The 20,294-nt window shown below is 53.4% G+C and overlaps 4 protein-coding genes and 1 long non-coding RNA gene across 9 annotated transcripts in view; 3 read left to right on the top strand and 2 right to left on the bottom strand.

Annotated features, from left to right (window-relative positions):
• The window catches only part of MTF1 (metal regulatory transcription factor 1), a 46,164-nt gene extending 39,799 nt beyond the window's left edge, over positions 1-6,365 (top strand). For all 3 annotated transcript variants that reach the window (XM_045476792.1, XM_045476790.1, XM_045476791.1), the window contains exon 11: positions 595-6,365. In XM_045476792.1, the coding sequence (XP_045332748.1) occupies positions 595-1,022 (428 nt within the window). In that variant the 3' untranslated portion in view covers positions 1,023-6,365. The remainder of the gene's footprint in view (positions 1-594) is intronic.
• A 107-nt stretch (positions 6,366-6,472) lies between these two features.
• CC1H1orf122 (chromosome C1 C1orf122 homolog) lies at positions 6,473-7,728 on the bottom strand. Of its 2 annotated transcripts, none has more exons than XM_045476799.1 (3): positions 7,618-7,728; positions 7,191-7,392; positions 6,473-6,947 (listed from the first exon to the last, which is right to left on the bottom strand). In XM_045476799.1, the coding sequence occupies exons 2-3, from the start codon at positions 7,236-7,238 to the stop codon at positions 6,852-6,854; spliced, it is 144 nt and encodes a 47-aa protein (XP_045332755.1). In that variant the 5' UTR covers positions 7,239-7,392; positions 7,618-7,728; the 3' UTR covers positions 6,473-6,851. The 2 variants fall into 2 exon arrangements, with proteins under 2 accessions (XP_045332755.1, XP_045332752.1); XM_045476796.1 differs by lacking the exon at positions 7,618-7,728 and adding an exon at positions 7,485-7,599.
• A 15-nt stretch (positions 7,729-7,743) lies between these two features.
• YRDC (yrdC N6-threonylcarbamoyltransferase domain containing) lies at positions 7,744-12,071 on the top strand. The gene is made up of 5 exons (XM_045476795.1): positions 7,744-8,135; positions 8,714-8,828; positions 8,953-9,072; positions 10,717-10,859; positions 11,149-12,071. Exons 1-5 carry the CDS (start codon positions 7,744-7,746, stop codon positions 11,219-11,221), a joined length of 843 nt encoding a protein of 280 aa, XP_045332751.1. The 3' UTR covers positions 11,222-12,071.
• On the bottom strand, positions 11,870-18,442 carry MANEAL (mannosidase endo-alpha like). Of its 2 annotated transcripts, XM_045476793.1 has the most exons (4): positions 17,776-18,442; positions 16,416-16,525; positions 15,466-15,542; positions 11,870-14,318 (listed from the first exon to the last, which is right to left on the bottom strand). In XM_045476793.1, the coding sequence occupies exons 1-4, from the start codon at positions 18,323-18,325 to the stop codon at positions 13,682-13,684; spliced, it is 1,374 nt and encodes a 457-aa protein (XP_045332749.1). In that variant the 5' UTR covers positions 18,326-18,442; the 3' UTR covers positions 11,870-13,681. The 2 variants fall into 2 exon arrangements, with proteins under 2 accessions (XP_045332749.1, XP_045332750.1); XM_045476794.1 differs by lacking the exons at positions 15,466-15,542; positions 17,776-18,442 and having other exon boundaries at positions 16,416-16,486.
• LOC123597644 lies at positions 14,236-17,116 on the top strand. The gene is made up of 2 exons (XR_006712189.1): positions 14,236-15,571; positions 16,331-17,116. It is a non-coding gene; the product is annotated as an uncharacterized LOC123597644 (long non-coding RNA).
• Positions 18,443-20,294: the final 1,852 nt, after the last annotated feature.

The following is a 20,294-nucleotide window of genomic DNA, read 5'->3' as shown; positions in this document are numbered from 1 at the left end:
CACGAGCAGGAGGCCCCGGTGGAGCTTGGTCTCGGGCAGGCGGGACTCAAGCCCCAAGTCCCGCACAGTGTGGAGAGCAGTGCGTAGGGAGGCAGCAGCTCTGTGCACGTAGATAGGAAGCTCATGTGCCAGCCGGCTTCGGGCCAGCCCCGAGAGGAAGCCTGCTGGAATCACAGCCTGGCAGCCTGGCTGTGCGCTGGGTCTTCAGAAATAAGAGTAAGTTCTCTGGAAAAACAGCGCGGTCTGGGGAGTTCAGGCAGAAGGAAGAGCGCAAAGACCCGGAGGTTTGAAGAACATGTCAGAAAAAAGGGAGGCATCTGCTGTAGCTGGCGTGGAGGGTATAGGGGGGTTCGAACAGCCAGAAATGAGGCTGGAAAGACAGGGTCATCTAGACGGTGTGTGTGGCCAAGGAAAAGGGACTTTGCCTTGCAGGGGATGGGGAGTGTCAGGCAGAACAAAGTCTGGAGCATGGCATCCTCCCTTGCCGCCACTCCTGCTTCCGTGGCACTCAGTGCTCACCCACTCCGTATCCCCGTCCGTCATGCCCCTGCCCTGCGGCTACTGGAGGAGCAGTCTCTCTTGCCTCTCTCGCAGGGAGCTCTGTACAGCAGATCGGCCTCAGTGTTCCCGTGATCATCATCAAGCAAGAGGAGGCGTGTCAGTGTCAGTGCGCGTGCCGGGACTCTGCCAAGGAGCGGGCGGCGGGCAGGAGGAAGGGCTGTTTTTCCCCATCCCCGGCAGAGCCGAGCCCCCAGCCTCCTGACGGGCCCAGCCTGAAGCTACCGTCGCAGACTTTTCCCTCACGTCCCGGTCCCTTGTCGTCCTCCTCCGCTGTACCCTCTTCCTGTGAGCAAGGCAGACAAGCAGAGACTCCTTCAGACCCTCAGACAGAAACGTTAAGTGCCATGGATATGTCAGAGTTTTTGTCCCTCCAGAGCCTGGACACCCCGTCCAATCTGATTCCCATCGAAGCACTACTGCAGGGGGAGGAGGAGATGGGGCTGACCAGCTTCTCCAAGTGAAAGGGCCGCATGCACTCACCTCTAGGAAAAGACGGGGAGCGGAAGCGTAAGGTGCGGTGCCTGCCATCGTGGGGGGTCAGCAGTTCGAAGGATGAAGAAATCTACTGTTTGAAATCCTCACCTTTCAGACGTATTTTCTTTAGTCATATCCCAGGAGCATCCATTTTAAGGAACTGATCTTTGGAAAAAAAACAAAAACAAAAACAAAAAAAAACAAAACAAAAAAAAAGCTAAGTTATAAATGAACTGTTTGGCTGCACTGTATGTCACTTTTGCTTATTGTCATGTGAACTTGGAAATTAAGGTTACTCGTATGCATAAACATTCGAAATGAAAGGGTGTGGCTTCCATCCGTGTGAGGCTGCCCATCACTGGCACTGGGGACTTTGTGGTCTGGGCAGTAGTGTTCAGCGTGGCGGGCGTTGCTCCTCCCCGTGCGTCTTTTGAGTCTGAGGCTGAAGCTCGAGAGGAAGGCGAGACCCTCGCTCCGTCAGAGGGGGGAGTGGCAAAGGCAGAGCAGACAGCTGCGAGCTGGACAGGGGTCGGGCCAGGTGGTCCTGTTGTTTGATCTTGGTGTCCGCGGAGCTCAGGGTGATGGCAGGTGGCGTCCTGCAGCCAGCTATAGCACAATGGGTAGTAAAAGCCTGGCTTGAGGCTGTGTCAGTGATGTCCCGTCTGCCGCGGCCCCAGGCGAGCTGGTGACCGCTGTCTGTCCCTGCCGTTTGCGGAGCTGGCTCCGGCAACAGTGTCACGGCGTTTTTGCCTTCCCTGTTCTTCCTATCTCTTGGTTGGTTGCCAGGCCCTGCAGATCGCAGCGGACTTTCCTTGGGGAACATCCCTGTTTTGTCCTCGAGTGGACGTGTGGCTTGTGGCCAGTTGCCGGCTGGTGGTCTGCCTTCCTTTAATGGTATTCTCTTCCTCAGAGCAGAAGAGCTGCATTTTGCTTATCAGAAGGAAGTCATTGTTGGTGTTTTTTGAGGCGGCATGTAATTGGCAGGCCAGGTGTCCTGGTTCCAGGTTCTAGCCAGGCTTTTGCTTGCCCCTCCCATCTCCACCTCTCACCCTCTGGATTTTGCATACAGTCTAGTACAGTGCAAAGAAGGATGTGACTTGCTCAGCTTAGTCACGTGATTTCTAAACAAATACACAAAAGCAAACAAAAACCACAAAACGATGATCTTCTACTCAGGGTAAAACAAAACAAAACAAAACAAAACAAAAAAAAAAAATCCCCCTTCCACCAAAAAGCCTGAAATGTTGCAATAAGTTCTCTCATTTGGAATGTTTCATTAAGTTGTGTTATGGGGAAAAAAATTTTTTTGATTTGTGTATAGAATTATATCCATCTGTCTGCCTTTGGCTCCAAGTCATTGCCTCTTAAAATAAAACCTAAAATACAATTCACACTAAAATGGAAAGTTTCTCTCAACCGGCTATATTAATGTAGTCATGAGTGCTCACCGAGCCTCACTGAGCTCAGAAATGAGGCCTGGCCCACGGTCTGGACTAGGCCTCAGCCTCCAAGAGCCCCTTCCCTGCTTGAGCGGGGAACAGGGGTCCACAAACAGGACTGCTCTTCTGAGTCGACAATGTCAGGCAGAAAGCAGCCATAATTTTGCCTTCCTTTACCATTACCTAATGTAAAGAGATCTGCATGTGTCACTCTTCTGTTCTCTGAGCTATTTATTACTCAGGGCCAGCCAAGACAGTATCCGGAGCTGATCATTTATCTGGGAGCCAGAGGCCCTGCCTTTGACAGAATTTCAGGGACACAGTTGGACAAGAGGGCAGAGGTAGTCAGTGTTGTTACTGCCACGAGGAGAAAAGGGCTTTACCCGCAGGCAGCTGGTGGCTTCTCATTCTAGGAGTCTAGGCAGGAGAATCAGTTTCTTTTTGACCTTCTGCACTCCCCTCCCCAAAAAGCTGGTGGGTTCTCAGCAGAAGTTGATAAGGCAGGAGGCATCTTCTGTTTACCACAGTGGGTTAATCTTCCTGGGAAACCAGTTGCTGAGCATGGTTTGTCCTTGGCCATCTCTGGGTCTCACACCCAGGGGAAGCTCTGAGGCAGGAGCCGCGCTGTTTTCTCTACAGCTTCTGACAGAACGACATGATGGGGTCCCAAAGGTAGCTCATATCGGAGGGCACGAATGACCTCCCCAACATATCCATCCGAGGGGCACCTGAGATTCAGTTCCCTGGGAGCTGAAGTGGGAAACAGGAACCCAGAGAAAGCCATTGGAAGTGTCCGTGGTTTCGTTACTGCTTCTCTCGAGTTAATCAGGGCTGTACTCCTGTTGGGCATACCTAGGTCAGTGGCTTTTCTGCTCTCCAAAGATTGGGGGGTGATGAAGCAGCATCTTAACAACAGTATTTAGGCTGACAGATTTTTCTAGTTGAAGTATCTGCCTTTTGAGGGTGACTCAAAATGACAAGCGGGACTGTCCGAGCCAAGTAGCTTTTGAAAAATCAGGAATGTGCTTAAAATGCCAGTGAGTGGTTGTGAAGAGCAGGTTCGCCCACAGGCCAGGCCGTCTTTCCTTTCTCTTCCCGCGCTCTTCCCCCCACCCCATCCCCTCCCGCAAGCCTGGCCTCTTGTGCCAGGGATCTGGGAGGAGAGCGGGCCGCCGGCAAAAGTGGAGCCAGAACGGGCCTTCACGAAGAGTGCGTTTTCCAAACCCAGGCACGAACCTGTGGCGAGGTTAGGGAAGGGCTACAGACTTCGGGCAGGTGAAACCAAGCTTTCTTTCTTCCCCTGGTAAGCTTGGCCATTGCCACCGTGTAGATGGATTCTTCCAGCTCCCACTAGCACATCTCCAGTTCCACTGCCCTTTGCAGGGTGTGGTCAGCACCAAGGACTGGAGTTCATGGACCTAGGAGGGGGTGGGAACCCGGCTGGCACCCCCAAACTGCCTTAGCAGGGGGGTGGGACATTGAGGGAGGATGGCCCTGCCTCTCCTGGCAGGGTCTGGCAGCCTTGTGGGGCATCACCAGTTTGGTGACACGAGTTAGTGTCATTTATTCAATTCCACCCCTTCCCCCTTAGAAGGAGATCATGGTACAAAGCCCAGGAGGGGCCTTAAGGTGTGAAGACGTCTCTGGGTAGAAGCCAGGGACTTGTCTCCCCCACCTCTGGGAAAGTCAATAGATTGGAGTTTTACCTTCAGGGTCAAGGCAGTGGATTGATGGGGATAATGGAGGGTGGGTGGGTTTTCCTGAGAGACTTTGTATAATGCTGAATGTGTCCAGAGGGATGAGTTTGCAGAACCTCATATTGGTATATTAAAGAAATAATAAAATAAAAAAGCACTTTAGGTTATTTTATCTTTAACCCAATTGCTGCAATTTCTTTTGTGTATATATATATATACATATATATACTTTCCACAAAGTTTTATTTTTTGCTCAGAATAAAAAGTTAAATTGAGGTGTGAAAAGAAAAGCACTTACCTTGGTGCAATATGTGTAGCTTGACGGTCGTTGTCCCATGTGGCCCTGGCCTGGCCGCGTTTTTCCGCTCGATCAGCCCTGTACTGTGCGGCTGTCTATAGGGAAACACTATTATGCACTCTCAGCAACTGCTCTATCTATGCAAGCCTTCCCTGTGTGCCCGAGGGCGCCCCCTCAGGCTCTCTGAAGAACTGCGGGTCCTGTTTTCCTTTGCTGACTTGAGGCCCCGTTTTCATCACTTCTCGGTCCCTTGCCATCTTGCCCCGCCTTCACCATTACAAAGTGATGCCTGAAAGGAAGGAACAGGTTGTTCCTAGGTAGAACCTGGCACCTTCTAGACTTTTATATCTGTAATCATGTTTCGTTGTCTTCAATCTTAGAGACTTCTCCGGAGTCACTGAAACCGTTGGTTTGTGGAACTGCAACAGTATTGCTAGCGTTTACATTTTCCAATCTGAACTATGTTGGGGAGGTGGTGGTGGTAGTGGGGGAGCGGGCAACACGAGCCATTTCCCTACTGCTCCCCTCACCGCCCGCCCATGTTGGCTCTCTAAGAAAAAAGGTCTCCAGCCTTCATTAAATCCAGTAAACAAAGCTGTTACTGATCTGCTTTATCGACTTCTCTTCCTTTCCCCACATTCCCCTCCTGTTCCCCCGAGCCCCCATTTTATCTTCAATTCTCAGGCTACTGTAGAATAGAGAAGTTTTGAAATACACTTCAGCCAAAGCAGAAGGATTTCCACAGATCAGTATGCAAATGGTTCTGTGACACAGATGGGAAATTGTCCATTCCCTAATACCGGGTGGCGGGGCGGGAGGCGACAAAGCTGAATCTTGCATATTTCTGGTTGGAAGTCAGTTTAGCCTGTTTCCTCTTCCATATTTTGGGGGGGACAGGGAGAGGGTCCCATGTTTCCTCTCATGCCCTTTGGGGAAGCTGATGATCACTGGGCATTTCTCACTGTTACTCCTGTTCCAGAGGTTCTCCTCAGTCTGCACTGAAAAATGCAAATTAAACTGGATCTTATGTCAGTGTGTACATAGTACAAGCTTTTTTACTGGAAGCAAAGTTTAAAACCACACACTGCCCTTTTGGTGGTGTGCCTGCTGGGCCAAAAATTGGGTGATAATGTAGTGTCACTTTCTCAGCTCAATGCAGTTTCTACTCTTTTTCTTATGGGAAAATTTTTCATAAAACCTTTTTTCACCAAAACCCAGGGGTGTTTTTTGCAATATCCTCGTTATCCTCATAGTGGTGCCAAGTCAGAGGCCTCTCTTGCCCTTCTCCCATGTCCTTATGCCTCCCCAGGGCGCTGTTTGATTCAACAGTCTACATCCTTTGCTGTGTTTTTGGAGAATGTGGGGGTGGGGGGTCGGAGTTCAAGGTGGCTGTTCCCTTTCCCTGTGAACTCCTCCTAGTCCCTTTTGGGGAAGGTGGCTGGAAATAGGTTTTTGCTGAATCTCCGGCTCCCATCTCCTGGCCAGGAAAGGCAAGACCCACAGAGAGCCTTCTTTTCTGACACACACCAGTCATTGGCCGGAGGTCTTGGTGACAGTTTTTAAAATCTCAAATGGTTTTATTTGGATTGTGTAAAAGCCTATCAAATTTATTTAAGGGTGAAACATGGGAACAACGGACTTCCACTGAGCGATATGAAAACGTTACAGGTTCAGTACTTCCAAAGGAAGAAACCTCCAAACCCAAAAAAGAGTAAATATGAATTTGTATTTTTGAAGAATGTGAAATAATGGTGTTTGCTTAATTGCTCATTTTGTATAAACTTAATATTGTACTTTAAGATATCTGCTAAGAAGTGAAAATTTAACTTTTTGGAATTGAGAAAGCAATATTAAATACTAATGAAATCCTAATTAAATGCTTATTTAAATCTGGTAGCATCTGTGGCCTTTCTTCCCAACATTACCCATGGTTGACAATTTTCAACCACTTCCCCCCTCCCCAGCTGAGTCTCAGGGGACAGAAAGGAAAGGTCGGTCACCAGGAGAGTCTGCAGGTTTCCTTTTAATCAAGGCTCTGCTAAAAGTGTTTGGTGGGGCTAGGAGCCCCCAAAGCATGAAATGGACATGTAACACCACCTGGATCCCCCAAAGCAGGTCAGACCACTCTGGAGAGCACTGCTGGTCTGCCCAAATCCGGGTCATCAGACTGGGTATTCCTTGGCTACATTTCAAAGCTCAGCACTGCCTTCAGCCAGGATGAAGTGGGAGTGAAACCCAGCTGCTAGCAGAGCGGCCACCCCAGGCCGAGAGCCAAGTACCAGCCACTGCTGGTGAAGACTGGCCCCTTTATTGAAGGGGGTTGTTCAGAGTCCAGCCACCAGCCCCGGGAGGGAGAGAAGTCAGGGCGCCCATCAGGGATGGTCAGGGCTCCGCAGCTCCATCGCCAGCATCCTTTGGAAAGCCACCTCGGGCGGAGACAGCTGGCTGGGGAGGCGCTCCGGCTTTGGCTGAGACGTTCTGGTTGGAACAGAAAGGAAAAGTGAGGCTGGGAGGAAAGGCCTTGGATTAGGCCCCGCAAGGATATGGCCACTTGGCATTCGGCTAGCACTTAACTTTTTCAAAGCCTCTCGCCCAGATGAAAGGAGGCTGGGGGTAAGGCGGTGGGGACACTCTTCCACCCTCCAGGGGAAGCTAGGGCTTAGCAAGTCCAGCCACGGGGCAGTCCCCACCTCCCAGGCCCAGCCCGGGGTGGGCACTGACCCCGCCACCAGCCGGCTCCGGGCGCCGACGGCCCAGCTGCCGCAGCATCTCCTCGCAGGCGGCGATGGTGTCCAGGAGCTGCCGCTGCCGCTGCTCCACCGCGTCCAGCAGCTGCTGGGCGCGCTCATCCCGGGGTGGCTGCGGGGGTGGCCTCCCGCCGAGCCCCAGCCCCGCCTTCCCACGGTCCACGCCGGCAGCCTCCCTGCCCGGGAGAGAGCGACAGACACACGGTCAGGGCCGGCGCTCGCGCGGGGTCCGAGCCCCTTCCCCCCGCCCCGACGGGCCCCCTCTCACCCCCGTGACCAGTCTGAGCCCGGGCCCCATTCCATCTCCGCCTGCGCGGCCCGACCACCGCCCCCCTTTCGGCCGCCCCCCTCCCCAGCGCTGCGCTAGGGCTCCGCAAGGCTGCGCCCCGCCCCGTCCCCACCGGTCTCCTTCAATCCTCCTGGGGGTCGCGGTCCCTTTAAGGTGCCCGGCGTGGAGGTGGGGCCGAGCTTCCCCGTCCGGAAGCTGACCGGGCGCGTCACTTCCTCCCGGAAGTGGGCCCGGGCGGATGTCTCCGGCGCGTCCGTGCAGGGGGCTGAGGGCCGCGGTGGCTGCCAGCGTGGGGTTGAGCGAGGGGCCGGGGGGCTCCGCCCGGAGGGGCCGCCTCCTGCGCCCACCGAGCCCCGCTCCGGCGGCGCCGGGGGCCCGGCTGTTGCGGCTCCCGGGGAGCGGGGCCGTGCGGGCCGCAAGCCCGGAGCGCGCCGGCTGGACCGAGGCGCTGCGGGCCGCCGTGGCCGAGCTGCGCGCCGGCGCCGTGGTGGCCGTCCCCACCGACACGCTGTACGGCCTGGCCTGCTCGGCGAGCTGCTCGGCGGCACTGGGAGCTGTGTATCGCCTGAAGGGCCGCAGTGAGGCCAAGCCGCTGGCCGTCTGCCTGGGCCGCGTGGCCGACGTCTACAGGTGAGGCCGCCCCGACCCGGCCCCGCTGAGGGCGGCACCGCGGGAGGGGCTTCCGGTGACAGGCTTGGGAGACTGAGGCGCAGAGAGCGGGAGGGGCTTGTCCAGGCTCACCCAGGAATCCGGAACTGGAAATGTGTATCGAGCACTTAACGTCTTCCAGTGTCTGAACGAGATGCTGGGGCGCCGCGATGAACGAGGCAGTCAGGGTCCTTATTCTCCTGGCGCTTTTGTGATAATGGCGGGGGGCGGGGGAGGGACGCCCATGGTTTAAAAAAAAAAAGGAAACAAACACGATAGCTTAATTTAGTAGGGGCGGGGGATGCCTTGAAGAAAATGAAACATGGAGCGTGATAACGGTGCAGCTGTTGTAGCCTCAGAGACCAGAGGCATGTGGGCCCCAAACCGGGAGTGCTCCTCTGGAGCCCAGTGTCTCAAACTCTCAGGGAGGTGAAGAGGGAATACAGACGGATCTCATCGTAGTCCCAAGAGTCCCCTTTTCTAGATCTGTCCATAGTCTGGAATAGGACCAGCAGCGACCCTTCATTCTTGGATGGATCTGTGTCCCCTCTGTTTTCCAGGTATTGCCATGTGAGAGTACCCGAGGGGCTCCTGAAAGACTTACTACCAGGACCAGTGACCCTGGTGTTGGAACGCTCTGAGGAGCTTAATAAGGATCTGAACCCCTTTACTCCTGTGAGTCAGATTTGCTTTTCTTGTGTCCCCAGACTCCTGCCATCTGGCTTTCACTAGGATCCAGGCCAGACCCACTCCCCACCCGTCTCCCCCTTTTTGATGATCCTCTCCCCTTGCTTTATAGCTCGTAGGCATCCGGATTCCTGACCATGCCTTCATACAGGATTTGGCTCAGGTGTTTGGGGGGCCACTTGCTCTCACCAGTGCCAACCTCAGCTCCCAGGCCAGTTCTCTGAACGTGGAGGTAAGAGCTACCCAGTCCTCCCCGCAGAAACATCACCAGCCCAAACACAGATTCCTCTGAATCTGTGGGGTTGATGGTTCACTGGAATGACCTGCAAGAGACACCCATTTGTTCTAATGGTGGGAAGTCGGCCTGGTTGGCAGGGGTGGGGTGGGGGTGGGGGGATCAAATTAAAGGATCTTGAAAAGGTTTCATTAAAAAGTCTGAGAGGTGAGGGGGAGAATTGCTGTTTTCTTCCTATTGTGTTTTTAGTAATAAGAAATATTACGGTAAGTGATTTTTTTTTCTCCCCCATTTTTTTGATGATAGCAGTTTGAAAATGTCGTTAGGCAATAAGCCTTTACATTAGTGCTGTAAAGAAAGTTAAGGCTCGGGGCACCTGGGTGGCGCAGTCGGTTAAGCGTCCGACTTCAGCCAGGTCATGATCTCGCGGCCCGTGAGTTCGAGCCCCGCGTCGGGCTCTGGGCTGGTGGCTCAGAGCCTGGAGCCTGTTTCCGATTCTGTGTCTCCCTCTCTCTCTGCCCCTCCCCCGTTCATGCTCTGTCTCTCTCTGTCCCAAAAATAAATAAACGTTGAAAAAAAAAAAAAAGAAAGTTAAGGCTCTGAAAGGTTGTGTCACTTGTCCCAGGGACTCCTGACCCTGTTCTTTTACCTCGGCCGATAGCCATGTCAAAGAAAGGATTATCCTAATCCTGCCTTGACTGCATGGCTTTAGAACAAATGAGAACACACAGAAATGCCACCACACGTTTTTTTTCCTACAGAACTTAAATGTAAAACATAGCAAAGTACTGGGGTTTCCCAAGCCCAGACCTAAAGAGAGTGCGGTCAAGGGCCTTAGAGAGTGAGGGTGAGAGCTCAGCATCCTTTCTTATTCTGGGACTGCAGGCTTTACCTGGTCCCCGTGGCTGTGCCCGAGGCAATGGGGGTGGGGGTATTCTTGGCTTCTCCGCAAACATTTGACCCAACCAACACAGTAGCTGGTAGATAAGACCCTCCGTCCCAAATGCCCAGGCCTAGCCACCACTGCAGCATTTTCGTGAGTGGTAGTGCTGGGGAGAATGGGTGATGCTCTAACCCAGTTAACAGTTCAATCCACAGATTTTGGAGGGGCATCCTTCCCGTGGCCCCTTAAGGATTGAGTGCTGGTGGCACGCACGTGAGAATCCACCTGTCTTCCTCTCCGAACCCTTACCCTGCTGATCCTGAGATCCAGAATCAGAGTGTCCTGGATAAAACCACTTGAATGTGGTGACATAGAAATTTGGGCAGAAGCTCAGGGTAGACCCCCATGTCTTTGGACACCCACCTGGGTAGGACCCCAGTCATCGTATGTATACATCCCCAACAGAAGCTCTGTGTGGCATCTCCTCTTGGCACAGAAAGAGTTTCTCTGAGTTTTAAGTGTTACTTGAGGCACCGACCTAGGAGGGCTTCACACCTCACAGGATGCCGTATCCCAGGCACTAAGGCAGTGTCCTTGGCACAGGTGACCTTCACTGCGTGAGGTTCCTTTCCCTGCTTAGAGGAAGATGCCTCCTGTTTTAGAAGTGTGCGGTCTTTGCCTTCTTATGAATGCTGGTCGCAGTGTGACGTCATGGCAGACGCCAGAGGTAGCGTCCGTGGTCTTCCTCTCCTTCTCAGGAGTTCCAGGAGCTCTGGCCTCAGCTGTCCCTGATCATTGATGGGGGACCAATCGGGGATGGCCAGAGCTCTGAGTATCGCCTGGGCTCAACTGTGGTTGACTTATCTGTACCTGGAAAGTTTGGCATCATCCGCCCAGGCTGGTGAGTCTTTGCTGTGGCATGGGGATAGAATTGGAGGGGGGTTGGAAGGTGCAAAAAAAAAAAAAAGTCCTCGGCAGAATAAAGGTTGCCACTCCTGTCTTGTCCCGAGGGGAATGAGCAGGTTTGAAGAACTGGCAGATGGAGGTGGGGACTAAGTTTGCCGGTGTTTGCTGGCTTTTTCAGATTTCAAAGGATTCATCAATGATCTATTGAAGAGCTGATCACCATGCTCTGGTGGGCTCAGGGTTTTGAGGAGTCAGACTCTAACTGCCCTCCATTTCCTCCTCAGTGCCCTGGAGAGAACTACAGCCATCCTCCAGCAGAAGTACGGGCTGCTCCCCTCACACGGATCCTGCTCGTGAATCTCGGGAAGAGGGAGGGCCCGAGGACTGGTGCTGGACACTGTGTGTCTGTTCGCTGGTGACCGGCAAGGCCTCATTCACAGAGGCCACGGGGGCCACAGCATCACTAGTCTGACACTTTCAGGCAGTGTGTCCCTCTGAACCCTGTAGACGAGGCCCCAGAAGCTGCTGATTTTGTCTCACACTGGTGGGGGAGGTCATATTTATGAACTGTACTTCATATCAGCCAAAAGCTGACTAGACACTTTATTTGAGCACATTCCTAGGATGGCCTTGTCCTAATAAGTTTCTTCTTAAAAGATATGTTTGAAACATTGAAAGAACAGACTTGGAATCTAGTCAGAGCCTCCCCTCTGGTGGGTGGTGGCTTTTAAGGTCCAGATCAGCCAGTGCACCAGCTGGTGCTGTTGGAACGTCTCAAGTGACCAAAGGCATGTGTTTCTGCACCTGAAGCTGGAACCAGATTAGGATAAAGGTTGTTGAGCCATGGGCCACACACTGTTTCCTCTGAACCAGTGAGGCCAGTGGTATGGTGTGCTGTGATGCCAGGAAGAGTCATCATTTTGGGCAACTTGTGGGAAGTGAGCTCAGTTGGTAAGGGGTGGGGGCGGGGAGGTCCAAATTAGAGAATACTGGGAAGCAAATCTCTACTATTTCTGTCAGCCAGTGGCTTTTTTCGTATTTATTCATAAAATAAATTATAACGAATTATATCTATAACACTTTTATTTGAATCCAGTGTCTACTCAGCAGCCTGCATCTTTATTCATGTGAATACCAAGTGTTAAACAGTTATTCTTGGGTATTTGAACCTTGTTTTTCATTAATAGAAAATGTCTTGTAAATAGTTTATTTTTCTTCTTTTGAATTATTTCCGTAGGGGAGGATTACTGGGTCAGAGCGTATGAACATTTTTCTGGTTCTTGATACAGATTCACCTTCAAAAGAACTGATCAAGCTGCCTTGCCATCAGCAACGAATGAGACTTGCTGCTTCAGGCCCCTGGCCTTGCTGTACTTTTAGAACTTTCCAGATTGTGTGTGTGGGAATGAAGCCTCCTAGTTTCTCCCTTCTGTAACTTACTACAGGTCACCATCCAACCCTTTTCACCTGTCCTGATCTGCTCCATCCATCGATGCCATTCAGTATCCATGACCTAACTGGAGCCGGGGGTCCTGTGGTAATCCATAGGCCTGCTTCTTCCCTTCCTGCACCTTGCACCCCATTCCCAGTACTGGGATTCAGTCTTGAGCCCATAAAGTAACGCACATATTTCCAAGTAGCTCCTAAGTCTTGCCAAGGAGGTGTCCCAGGATCTACTTTGAGGGCCCCTACAATTATAGCACATTAGTTTATTTGTAAATAAGCACTAGTTTGTTACATATCCCCTCTAAAAATCGTGTTTGAACGTCTCATTTCTTAAGCAAACTCACTCTTCGTTGTGCCAATGCTGGCCAGCCGATCCCACGTGTCAGGTTGTCACGGAATTTGAGGGCGGGCTCAGAATTCAGGAGTCTTGAAGAGAGCAAAAAGAATGCTTACTTGAGAATACCACGTCGTATTTAATTGATACAAATCACAGTAGCACTGAAAATGGCTCGACTGAGTGGGCCTCATTCAGTTTAGGCAGCTAAAGGGAGGCGGGGGGGTCCTAGTCCTCTCCCTGGAGCTAAATGGTCATCTGGGGAAATGGAGGCTCTGGAGCACAGAGTATTTTCTTAGAGGAAAAAGAACAACTCCCAGCGCTGGGTAAAACTGCAAAAAGAACCTGTGCTCAGGCACTAGCTACAAGGCCACACCAAAGAAGGAAAGCTGGATCCTGTAAGCTTCTGGAAAAAAAAGGACCTTGCCAGGTCAAGTTCCTCCCTAGCGCCTAGCACATAGTAAGGTGCTCAATTAGTGTGTGTTGAATGAATGAATGAATGCTCAGGGGTATTTCCTGATCATTGGGTTCAGGAGTCTACCGGGAAGGGCTTCAATCTAGAATTTCCCTTTTGGGAAGCTTCAAATCCGGTTCCCTGACTTAGAGAAGACAGGTGCTGTGGGAGGAAGGCTGAAGAGGAAGCAGGGCATGTGCTAGCCCTGAGCCCTGGCCCCTCCGAAGAGCAGTCACCTGGTGGCTCTGCTGCACACCAACCTGCTGAGTTCCAAGCGAGGAGGGACTATTTTAAAGTGTCGGGACAGGATATGGAGCTGCCCTGGGCTAAATCCAGTCACCCGCCAGCCTCTGTGGTTCCCTCTGGAACCCTGCCTTGTTTCCTGTCACCGCAGAGCACCCCGGCACCACCTGCCCAAGGAACAAGCTCTGTTCCACGTGGGCCCAGGCTTGACAGCCCACCCAGAGGTGGCCCGCCGCTGACTTGGAGACCGGCGAGTGCCCATGACCTCAGCTGAGCCCCACGCAGCGACACCTTCCGGTGAGGCCAGGACGTTGGCACCTCGTGGCCGTCGACAGGCTCCTCACATCAGCCACTGCTCCTTCTCTTTGATGAAGTGCTCTGCCCAGCGGCGAGTCAGCTCCAGGTACAGGTTGGGCTGGTGAGGCAGGTAGTCCAAATACAGACGTGTTGGCGTCTTCTTGGGAATGGCCTTCTCGATCTGGGTGCCCTCATGCCACTCATTGAAGGAGGTGATGGAGACAATCTCGGGCCTCACTGTCAGGGCTGCCTGCAGGGCTGTCTCATAGTACTTGCCATTGACCCTGTTCCGAGTATTGTGGTTATTCCAGGGCCGGATGCTGGTGTCAATGTAGCCAGGCCCCACGCTGGGGATGAACATGAGGTTGTTGGCATCACAAAAGTTCTTCACGGCTTTCCAGTTCTGATGGGAGGAGCCGAAGGAGAAACCATTGGAGGCAAAGTAGGTATACATGCCATCAAATCCGGCAGCCAGGATGTCGTGGGTGTGGCCCTCCTCCACCAGCAGGGCTATGAAGACCCCATCATAGGGGGTGTTGCGGATGGAGTGGGGCCCACTGGGTGTCAGGAGGTGAGCCCAGGCCTCAGGGGACGTCAGGTATGAGTCGTAGATATAAAAGAGTGGGAGGCTCTTGCCCATGCTGTTCTTATAGCGGTAAAATGCACCATGGGAGCCATACCTGAGGAGCAAGAGGGAGAAGAATTTGACTTGGCCGCCTAAGAGGGGCAGCCAGTACAGCTGTAGGACAAGCCATGGGTTAGATCTTTCCTGATGCCCAAGTGCAATTTTGGATCCAGCCAGGCCCCACAGTTGGCGTCATCATGCCTCTAAGCAAGAACCCAGTCCTCCACCCCCCACCCGTCTCCAGCCTCAGAGATCCTGTATTCAAGCCTCACTTCCTTGCCCTCCACCATGCCACACACCCCCCCCCCCGCCCCCCCCCCGTCTTTCATCTATACTGCAGCAACAGCCTCCTAACCGGTCTCCAGGCTCCCACTGCTGGCTCCCTACAATCCACTCTCTTTAATCACATTTGATTGCTCTTAGTACTGAGACCTGCAAGGCCCCCTCCTACTTGATCTGGCCCTGCCCACCTCCGTCCCTGCTGTAACCCCATCTCTACACACCAGCTACACTGGCCTTTTATTCTGCCATCAGGCTTGTCCCATCATGGGCCTTTGGATCTGAGAGCCCTCTGCCTGGAATCTTCTGCCTGCTCCAGATCTCTGAAGAGCTGACTCTTCCTTCAGGTGTTAGTTAGCTCACATGTCATTTCCTCAGAGAGGTTCCCTTGACCACTCTTTCTAAAGTATAGCACCCATCCTCAGGCATGCGCTCTAACACAATATGCTGCTTTATTCTTTCTCAATTGCTTTCTCAGAGTATGGGTCACAATTTGATCTTTCATGTGTAACCGCTGTGCGCTTCACTGCCTCAACACACTGGAATGTAAATTTTGCTAGTCCTGCCCATTGTCATACAACCGGGGCTTAGGACAGTGCCTGGACACCTGAAGGCACTCAACTGTTTTCTGAATAAGTGGATGATACATGCAAACGCTGTACAAGCTACTTTCACATATATTAACTCACATAACTCTCACAAGACTCAAAGGTTCAGAGGCTTGCATCGGATCACAGATTAGAGGCTGCTGCATCAAAACTCAAACCCAAGTTGCTGACCCCAAGGCCCAGTACTGTCTACTGTGAAGTAGCTGCTGAGGACACAAGCATTCTGCCCTTGTGTGCCTTGACCTACCTTTCTAAACCTTCAGTCCCACCCCCATTTTGATCCCCACCAGAATCCAGGCCCCACAGCAGCCTTACGTGTCAATGATGTACTTGATGTTGTCATGCAGAGTGACGTCATCCCGGCCCTTATAGGGTTGGATGTGGAAGGCCACCTGCCACAGACAGAGGAGATACCGGTCAGGTGAGTATCTGCCCAGGGGCTATAACCTATAAGGCTCATGCTCCCCTAAGGCTTGAAGGAGAGGGCCCAACAACTGTAGGCATAATAGAGATAAAAGCAGCCACTGCCCTCAGGGCCAAGAAAACGGGCAAGAAGCTTGCCCACCTCCCACAGCAGGACATCTGGGAACCATTTGGATGGGCTGTGACTGAATGGCTAATAGGTTTAAAGCTCACATGCCAGTTCCACGTGATTGGCATTAGCTGCTTGAAACCCTGGGAAGAAGGATGCTGAATGAAGCTGCATTGATGGACAGAGATGCTATGATCTGTTAAACATGTCAGTGATGGGCTCAGGAACAGGAGTGGGGCTCCTCTCTGCTGTTTATCTTCCTTCGCCACCGGAGAGGGGAATGACTTATTTGGTTCATTTGGAGAAATTAACTGGACATGCTTCACTCAGCTCATTCATTCCTCTTGAAAGCGCGCCTGCCTGCCAAGAACATGGGTTGTACTCTACGCCTTGAGGCCCAGCATTGCCTCCCACTAGGGGTCTGAGGCTGGAGTTGAGTTTCTGGGTGCATTTGGGTCCTTGCCTGCCCTCTATCCAGAGTCAGGCTCTCCAACCTAACTTCTATCTGATATTTATTGAGTCCCCCATTTCTCCTATATTTAGTTTTCCCCATTTTCCCCCATAATTCAAGAAAATAAGAGTGACAGGGGCTATTTCGTAGAGCCCCACCCCCAACACCACACTTGGCTGTGTATTTGCCATACTTAGGCTAATGCCAAGAACTAACCCTGCGGGCAGAGAAGGGGAAATCTGAATGGGCCAAAGAGCACCTGACCTCTTCTTGGAGACTCACCTGGATGTTGTACTGATGGGCGGTGTCGAGAATGGCGGGCACCAGGTCATCTGAGGGTTCCCCGTTATCATCAGCCATGCCAGGTGGGTACCAGGACAGGACCAGGACGCCTGAGACACAACACAGAAGCTACTTCAGAGACACAGAGTACCCATGCGACGCAGATGTGTTTCCTCACAAGCCATCTCCAACTGCAAAATGGTTTCTGCCTGAAACCTTGAGCGGGGGCTCTGGCAGGCCAGGTTTACTTCCTGCAGATCAGATCCCAGAGCCTAGCGTCCTGGAGCTGTCCACGCCCGCGGTGCTGAAGCGAGGCGGCAGCGGGAACCTTTGCGCACCAGGCCGAGAAGGAGCCTGACAAAAGCCTGAGTAGGACTCGGCTTTCGTTTGCATCCCCAAGGAGTAGAACAAAGGGAAATGGGTGCATAACACCACACCCATCTGGAAGCCACAGTCCTGTCTCTGGAGGAAAGGGGCACATCTAAGGTCCCGCGGGGAGAAGAGTCCCAAGCCGAGGTCATCTTATCCTTCCCACAGGAAATAACGTTTGTCTCGACCATCTGCCTCTCTAGACTGTAAGATCCTGAGGGATGGCCTCTGTGTTATTTATCTGTGAATGCCTCCCATCATTGTCTCTGGCATTCAATTTCTCCCCATTCACTAGCCATCTCTAGATAAATTGAAATGTGTTGTAAAATCCAGCAGAATTCAGTGACAAAATCTGAAAGAAATGAGCCTCCCCACCAGAACCTGCTTACAAAAGAGGCTCCCAGGAACCTCTTTTCAAGCAGAGTACTTGATGAAAAGCTGCTGCCCGCCCCCCCCACCCCCCCCTGCAAACAGAGCAGGGTCCATCATACAACATGGGCAAACTTTCTGCAGCCAGCAAAAACAGGAAGGGCTGCTGCCAGATACACCAGATACAGGTGTGAAAGCTGAGGCCATCCCAAGCGTGACTCCACTGAACCCCACTCCTGCAGGGCCAGGATACCCAGGCCTCACTTACCCAAGACTAGAAGCCCAAGAGACAGGAAGACTCTTGCTCCCTCTCCTTGCTGTCCCTCCTTGGGACAGCTCGGAGCAAATGCCTTCTTCCACTGGCCCTCCCAGCAGCTCTGCCCTACGAAAGGGCCCTGTTGTAAGGGGTCAGAAGGCAGAGTGGGGGGAGACCTAATACTAGAAGGTAGGGGCGGTGCCGCGTGGTAAGCGCTGAATGAAAGTAGAAGGGAGGGAGTAAGAACCCAGGCAGAAGGGTGAGTGGGACCAGAGGCTCGGTGACAGGACCAGTGGGAGTTGTGGCGTGGAAACGAGGAAGGGCGAGGCTGGGGGACAGGGCCGCCCGAGGGTGAGGGGAACTCACCGATAGCGGCTTCCTTAAGCTGGGTCATGTGCTCCCGCAGCACGTCGGGGTCCCGAGAACTGTAGGGCCCCAGCTCCGGGTAGAAACTGGAGCCCAAGTCGTCGGGAGGACTATGGCGGCCGCGGGGGTAGCTGGCCGAGATCTTGGGGTCCCAGTGCGGCACCATGACGTGGTCCCAGTGAATGTAGTGGCCTTCGCGCCGCGGGCTCCCGTACCAGGAGTAGTAGAAGGCGTGCAGGTCCGAGTAGACGCGCAGACTCTGCCCGGGGGCGGGCTCGGCCTCCGCGGGGGCCGGGCCCGGGGGGCTGCCCGGGCCGGCAGTGCGGGGCGGCGGAGGCGGAGGCGGCGGCGCGGCGGGGGCGGCCGGGGCCCGGGCGGCGGGCGCGGGGACTCCCTCCGGGCGTCGCTCAAAGGGCGCCAGCTCCAGGCCTGGGCCCAGCGCCGGCAGTCCGTCCGGAGCCTTGAGCGTGCGCAGACCCATGAGCGTGCCGAAGGCGAAAAGCAGCACCAGGAACAGCGCGATGCAGGCGCGGCGCCGCCGCCGGGCCATGGCGGCCCCTGCGCTCCCCGTGGCCCGCCCGGCTACCTCCCCGCGCGCCGCGCCATGGCTGCCCGCCCGGCTCCCGCGCGTCGTGCAGCCCGCGCGCGTCCCAGGGAGACGGCGACGCCGAGCACCGAGCGCGGCGTGGGCGGCTCCCGGCCTCTCCCCCGCAGTGCGGGCGGGCCCGGCACACTGAGAATGCAGGCGGCGCAGACCAAGTGGTCAGGAGTCGAGGGGGAACTGGACGCGAAGAGTGGCAGAACTGCTAGTGCCCTGGGCCAAAGGAGCAGGGGCCTAATCGGGTGGCGTGGCTCACGAAGCACTCGTCTCCCTTCGGCCCGGGCCAGCAGCGTAGAGGCACCTGGAGGAGGAAAGGGAATGCCCTCCTTCCCGAGCCCAGGAGAAGGTCCGGGCGGCGGCGCCCGAGGGCGTGGGAGCAGAGAGCAGGGTAGGGAAGAATGCGAATGTCGGAGTTTGACCCTCTCGCCGTGGATCTCCTTCCCTACTGGTCCCTCTTTACTGACTTCACCGACCCTCTTCCTGCTGTTCTCAGTGACCTCCCTTCTTTGCACTCAGACCCCCTTTCGCACCCCGGGGAGCCTCCGAAACTTGGGGAGGGAAAACCCCAGGAGTCAGACGCTACAGACACTGGCTAGAACGTGGGAGGACAAGGGAGACCGTGACTTGCACAAAGTCACACGGACCGGGCCTAACCCCAAGAGCTCTTGTCACTGGCCAGACTGCTGGTGCCAGGCCTGTTGTCCAGGGCTGTTTGTCTTTGGACAAACTCCTAGGATCGGTGAGAACTAAATGAGATAGTTACCGAAAGGCACTTTAAACAGGGCCTGGCAAAATTAGCACTCGGTACATGTTGGCCATTCTTTCCGGACTCTGGGCGCCAGAGGGCAGACCCTGGGTCTTAATACCCTTCTAGACTCCAAAGGGGGGCTGCAAGAACAGGGTCTGACAGTTCCCAGGGCTGTTTGCTGAGTGAATACCAACCAGTCTCTGGTGTGATATTCTATAGGCAATGACACCTTCCTCACCCAACACTGAGTTCTTACTCTGCATTATTCATGAGTTTACTTATTCAGAAAATAGTTTTGTTTATTGTCTGCCTCCTTCACTGGTCCATGATGACAGCAACCTTGCTCTAGCTGCTGTGTCTGAAATAAGGTTTGGCATAATAGTAGGCACCTGATTCTTATTTAAGTAAAAAAAAAAAAAAAAAAAAAATTGTAGGAAACCCAGGAAGAGGAGGAGCAAAGTTGGGGAATGTGGGTAGGTCTGGAGCCAAGGAAAGCGAGTTTGAGAGAATTCATAGTAGTAAGTGTGAAGTAAGTAGGATGCCTTCAGCTCCAAGCAACAGACACCTGATTCACACTGGCTTATGCAATATGGAAATGTATCATCTCATAATGCAGGACATCCAATGGTAGGGCAGAGTGAGTAGATTCCCTGGTTCAAACAACATCATTAGGAACCTGAAATATTTCCGTCTCACTGCTCTGCTGTGCTCGCCATTGACTTCATACCAAAATCTACCCAAACTGGCTCCCCTTGTATCACAAAATGACTGCTTGGGGGCAGCTGAGGCAGCATGCTCCCTTTCCCCAACCAACAGGCAACAGTAAGACCCATTTCTCTTTCCTAGAAGGGCTAAGCAAGCTTCTCCTTAAAGCTCATCAGTCTAATCTGGTATAGGCCTGGCCGTTCATCCCAAACAAATTGTTGCCAAAGGGGATGGAATTACCATGACTAGATTAGATTAAATGTTTGCAGTGGATTGAAATTTGGGGAGAAGACCTTGCTCTACCATGGTATTAAATGGTTCTGGAAATGAGTAAGAATGGGAAGAGGAACTTTCAGGAACACCAGCATTTTGGGGTTGGGTGGAGGAATGGGAAGCCAGGAAAGCTTCATGAAAGAGGAAGCAAGAAGTGGGAGTGACTGGTGATGGTTTTAGAAAACTGGCGGG

The sequence above is a fragment of the Leopardus geoffroyi genome, chromosome C1, assembly GCF_018350155.1.
Source record: "Leopardus geoffroyi isolate Oge1 chromosome C1, O.geoffroyi_Oge1_pat1.0, whole genome shotgun sequence".
Taxonomy (NCBI): Eukaryota; Metazoa; Chordata; class Mammalia; order Carnivora; family Felidae; genus Leopardus; species Leopardus geoffroyi.
Note: the sequence above shows the minus strand (reverse complement) of the source record. Positions and strands in the feature narration are given on the sequence as shown.

Excerpts from the sequence above, each read along its gene's own strand:
- YRDC (XM_045476795.1), top strand. The coding sequence starts at position 7,744 with ATGTCTCCGGCGCGTCCGTGCAGGGGGCTGAGGGCCGCGGTGGCTGCC. Across the intron at positions 8,829-8,952 it reads ATCTGAACCCCTTTACTCCT|CTCGTAGGCATCCGGATTCC; the intron begins GTGAGTCAGATT and ends CTTGCTTTATAG. Across the intron at positions 9,073-10,716 it reads CCAGTTCTCTGAACGTGGAG|GAGTTCCAGGAGCTCTGGCC; the intron begins GTAAGAGCTACC and ends TCTCCTTCTCAG.
- CC1H1orf122 (XM_045476796.1), bottom strand. The coding sequence starts at position 7,519 with ATGGAATGGGGCCCGGGCTCAGACTGGTCACGGGG. Across the intron at positions 7,393-7,484 it reads GGCTCAGACTGGTCACGGGG|GGAGGCTGCCGGCGTGGACC; the intron begins GTGAGAGGGGGC and ends TCTCCCGGGCAG. Across the intron at positions 6,948-7,190 it reads CGGAGCCGGCTGGTGGCGGG|AACGTCTCAGCCAAAGCCGG; the intron begins GTCAGTGCCCAC and ends TGTTCCAACCAG.
- MANEAL (XM_045476793.1), bottom strand. The coding sequence starts at position 18,325 with ATGGCCCGGCGGCGGCGCCGCGCCTGCATCGCGCTGTTCCTGGTGCTG. Across the intron at positions 16,526-17,775 it reads GCTTAAGGAAGCCGCTATCG|GCGTCCTGGTCCTGTCCTGG; the intron begins GTGAGTTCCCCT and ends GTTGTGTCTCAG. Across the intron at positions 14,319-15,465 it reads ATCAAGTACATCATTGACAC|GTATGGCTCCCATGGTGCAT; the intron begins GTAAGGCTGCTG and ends CTTGCTCCTCAG.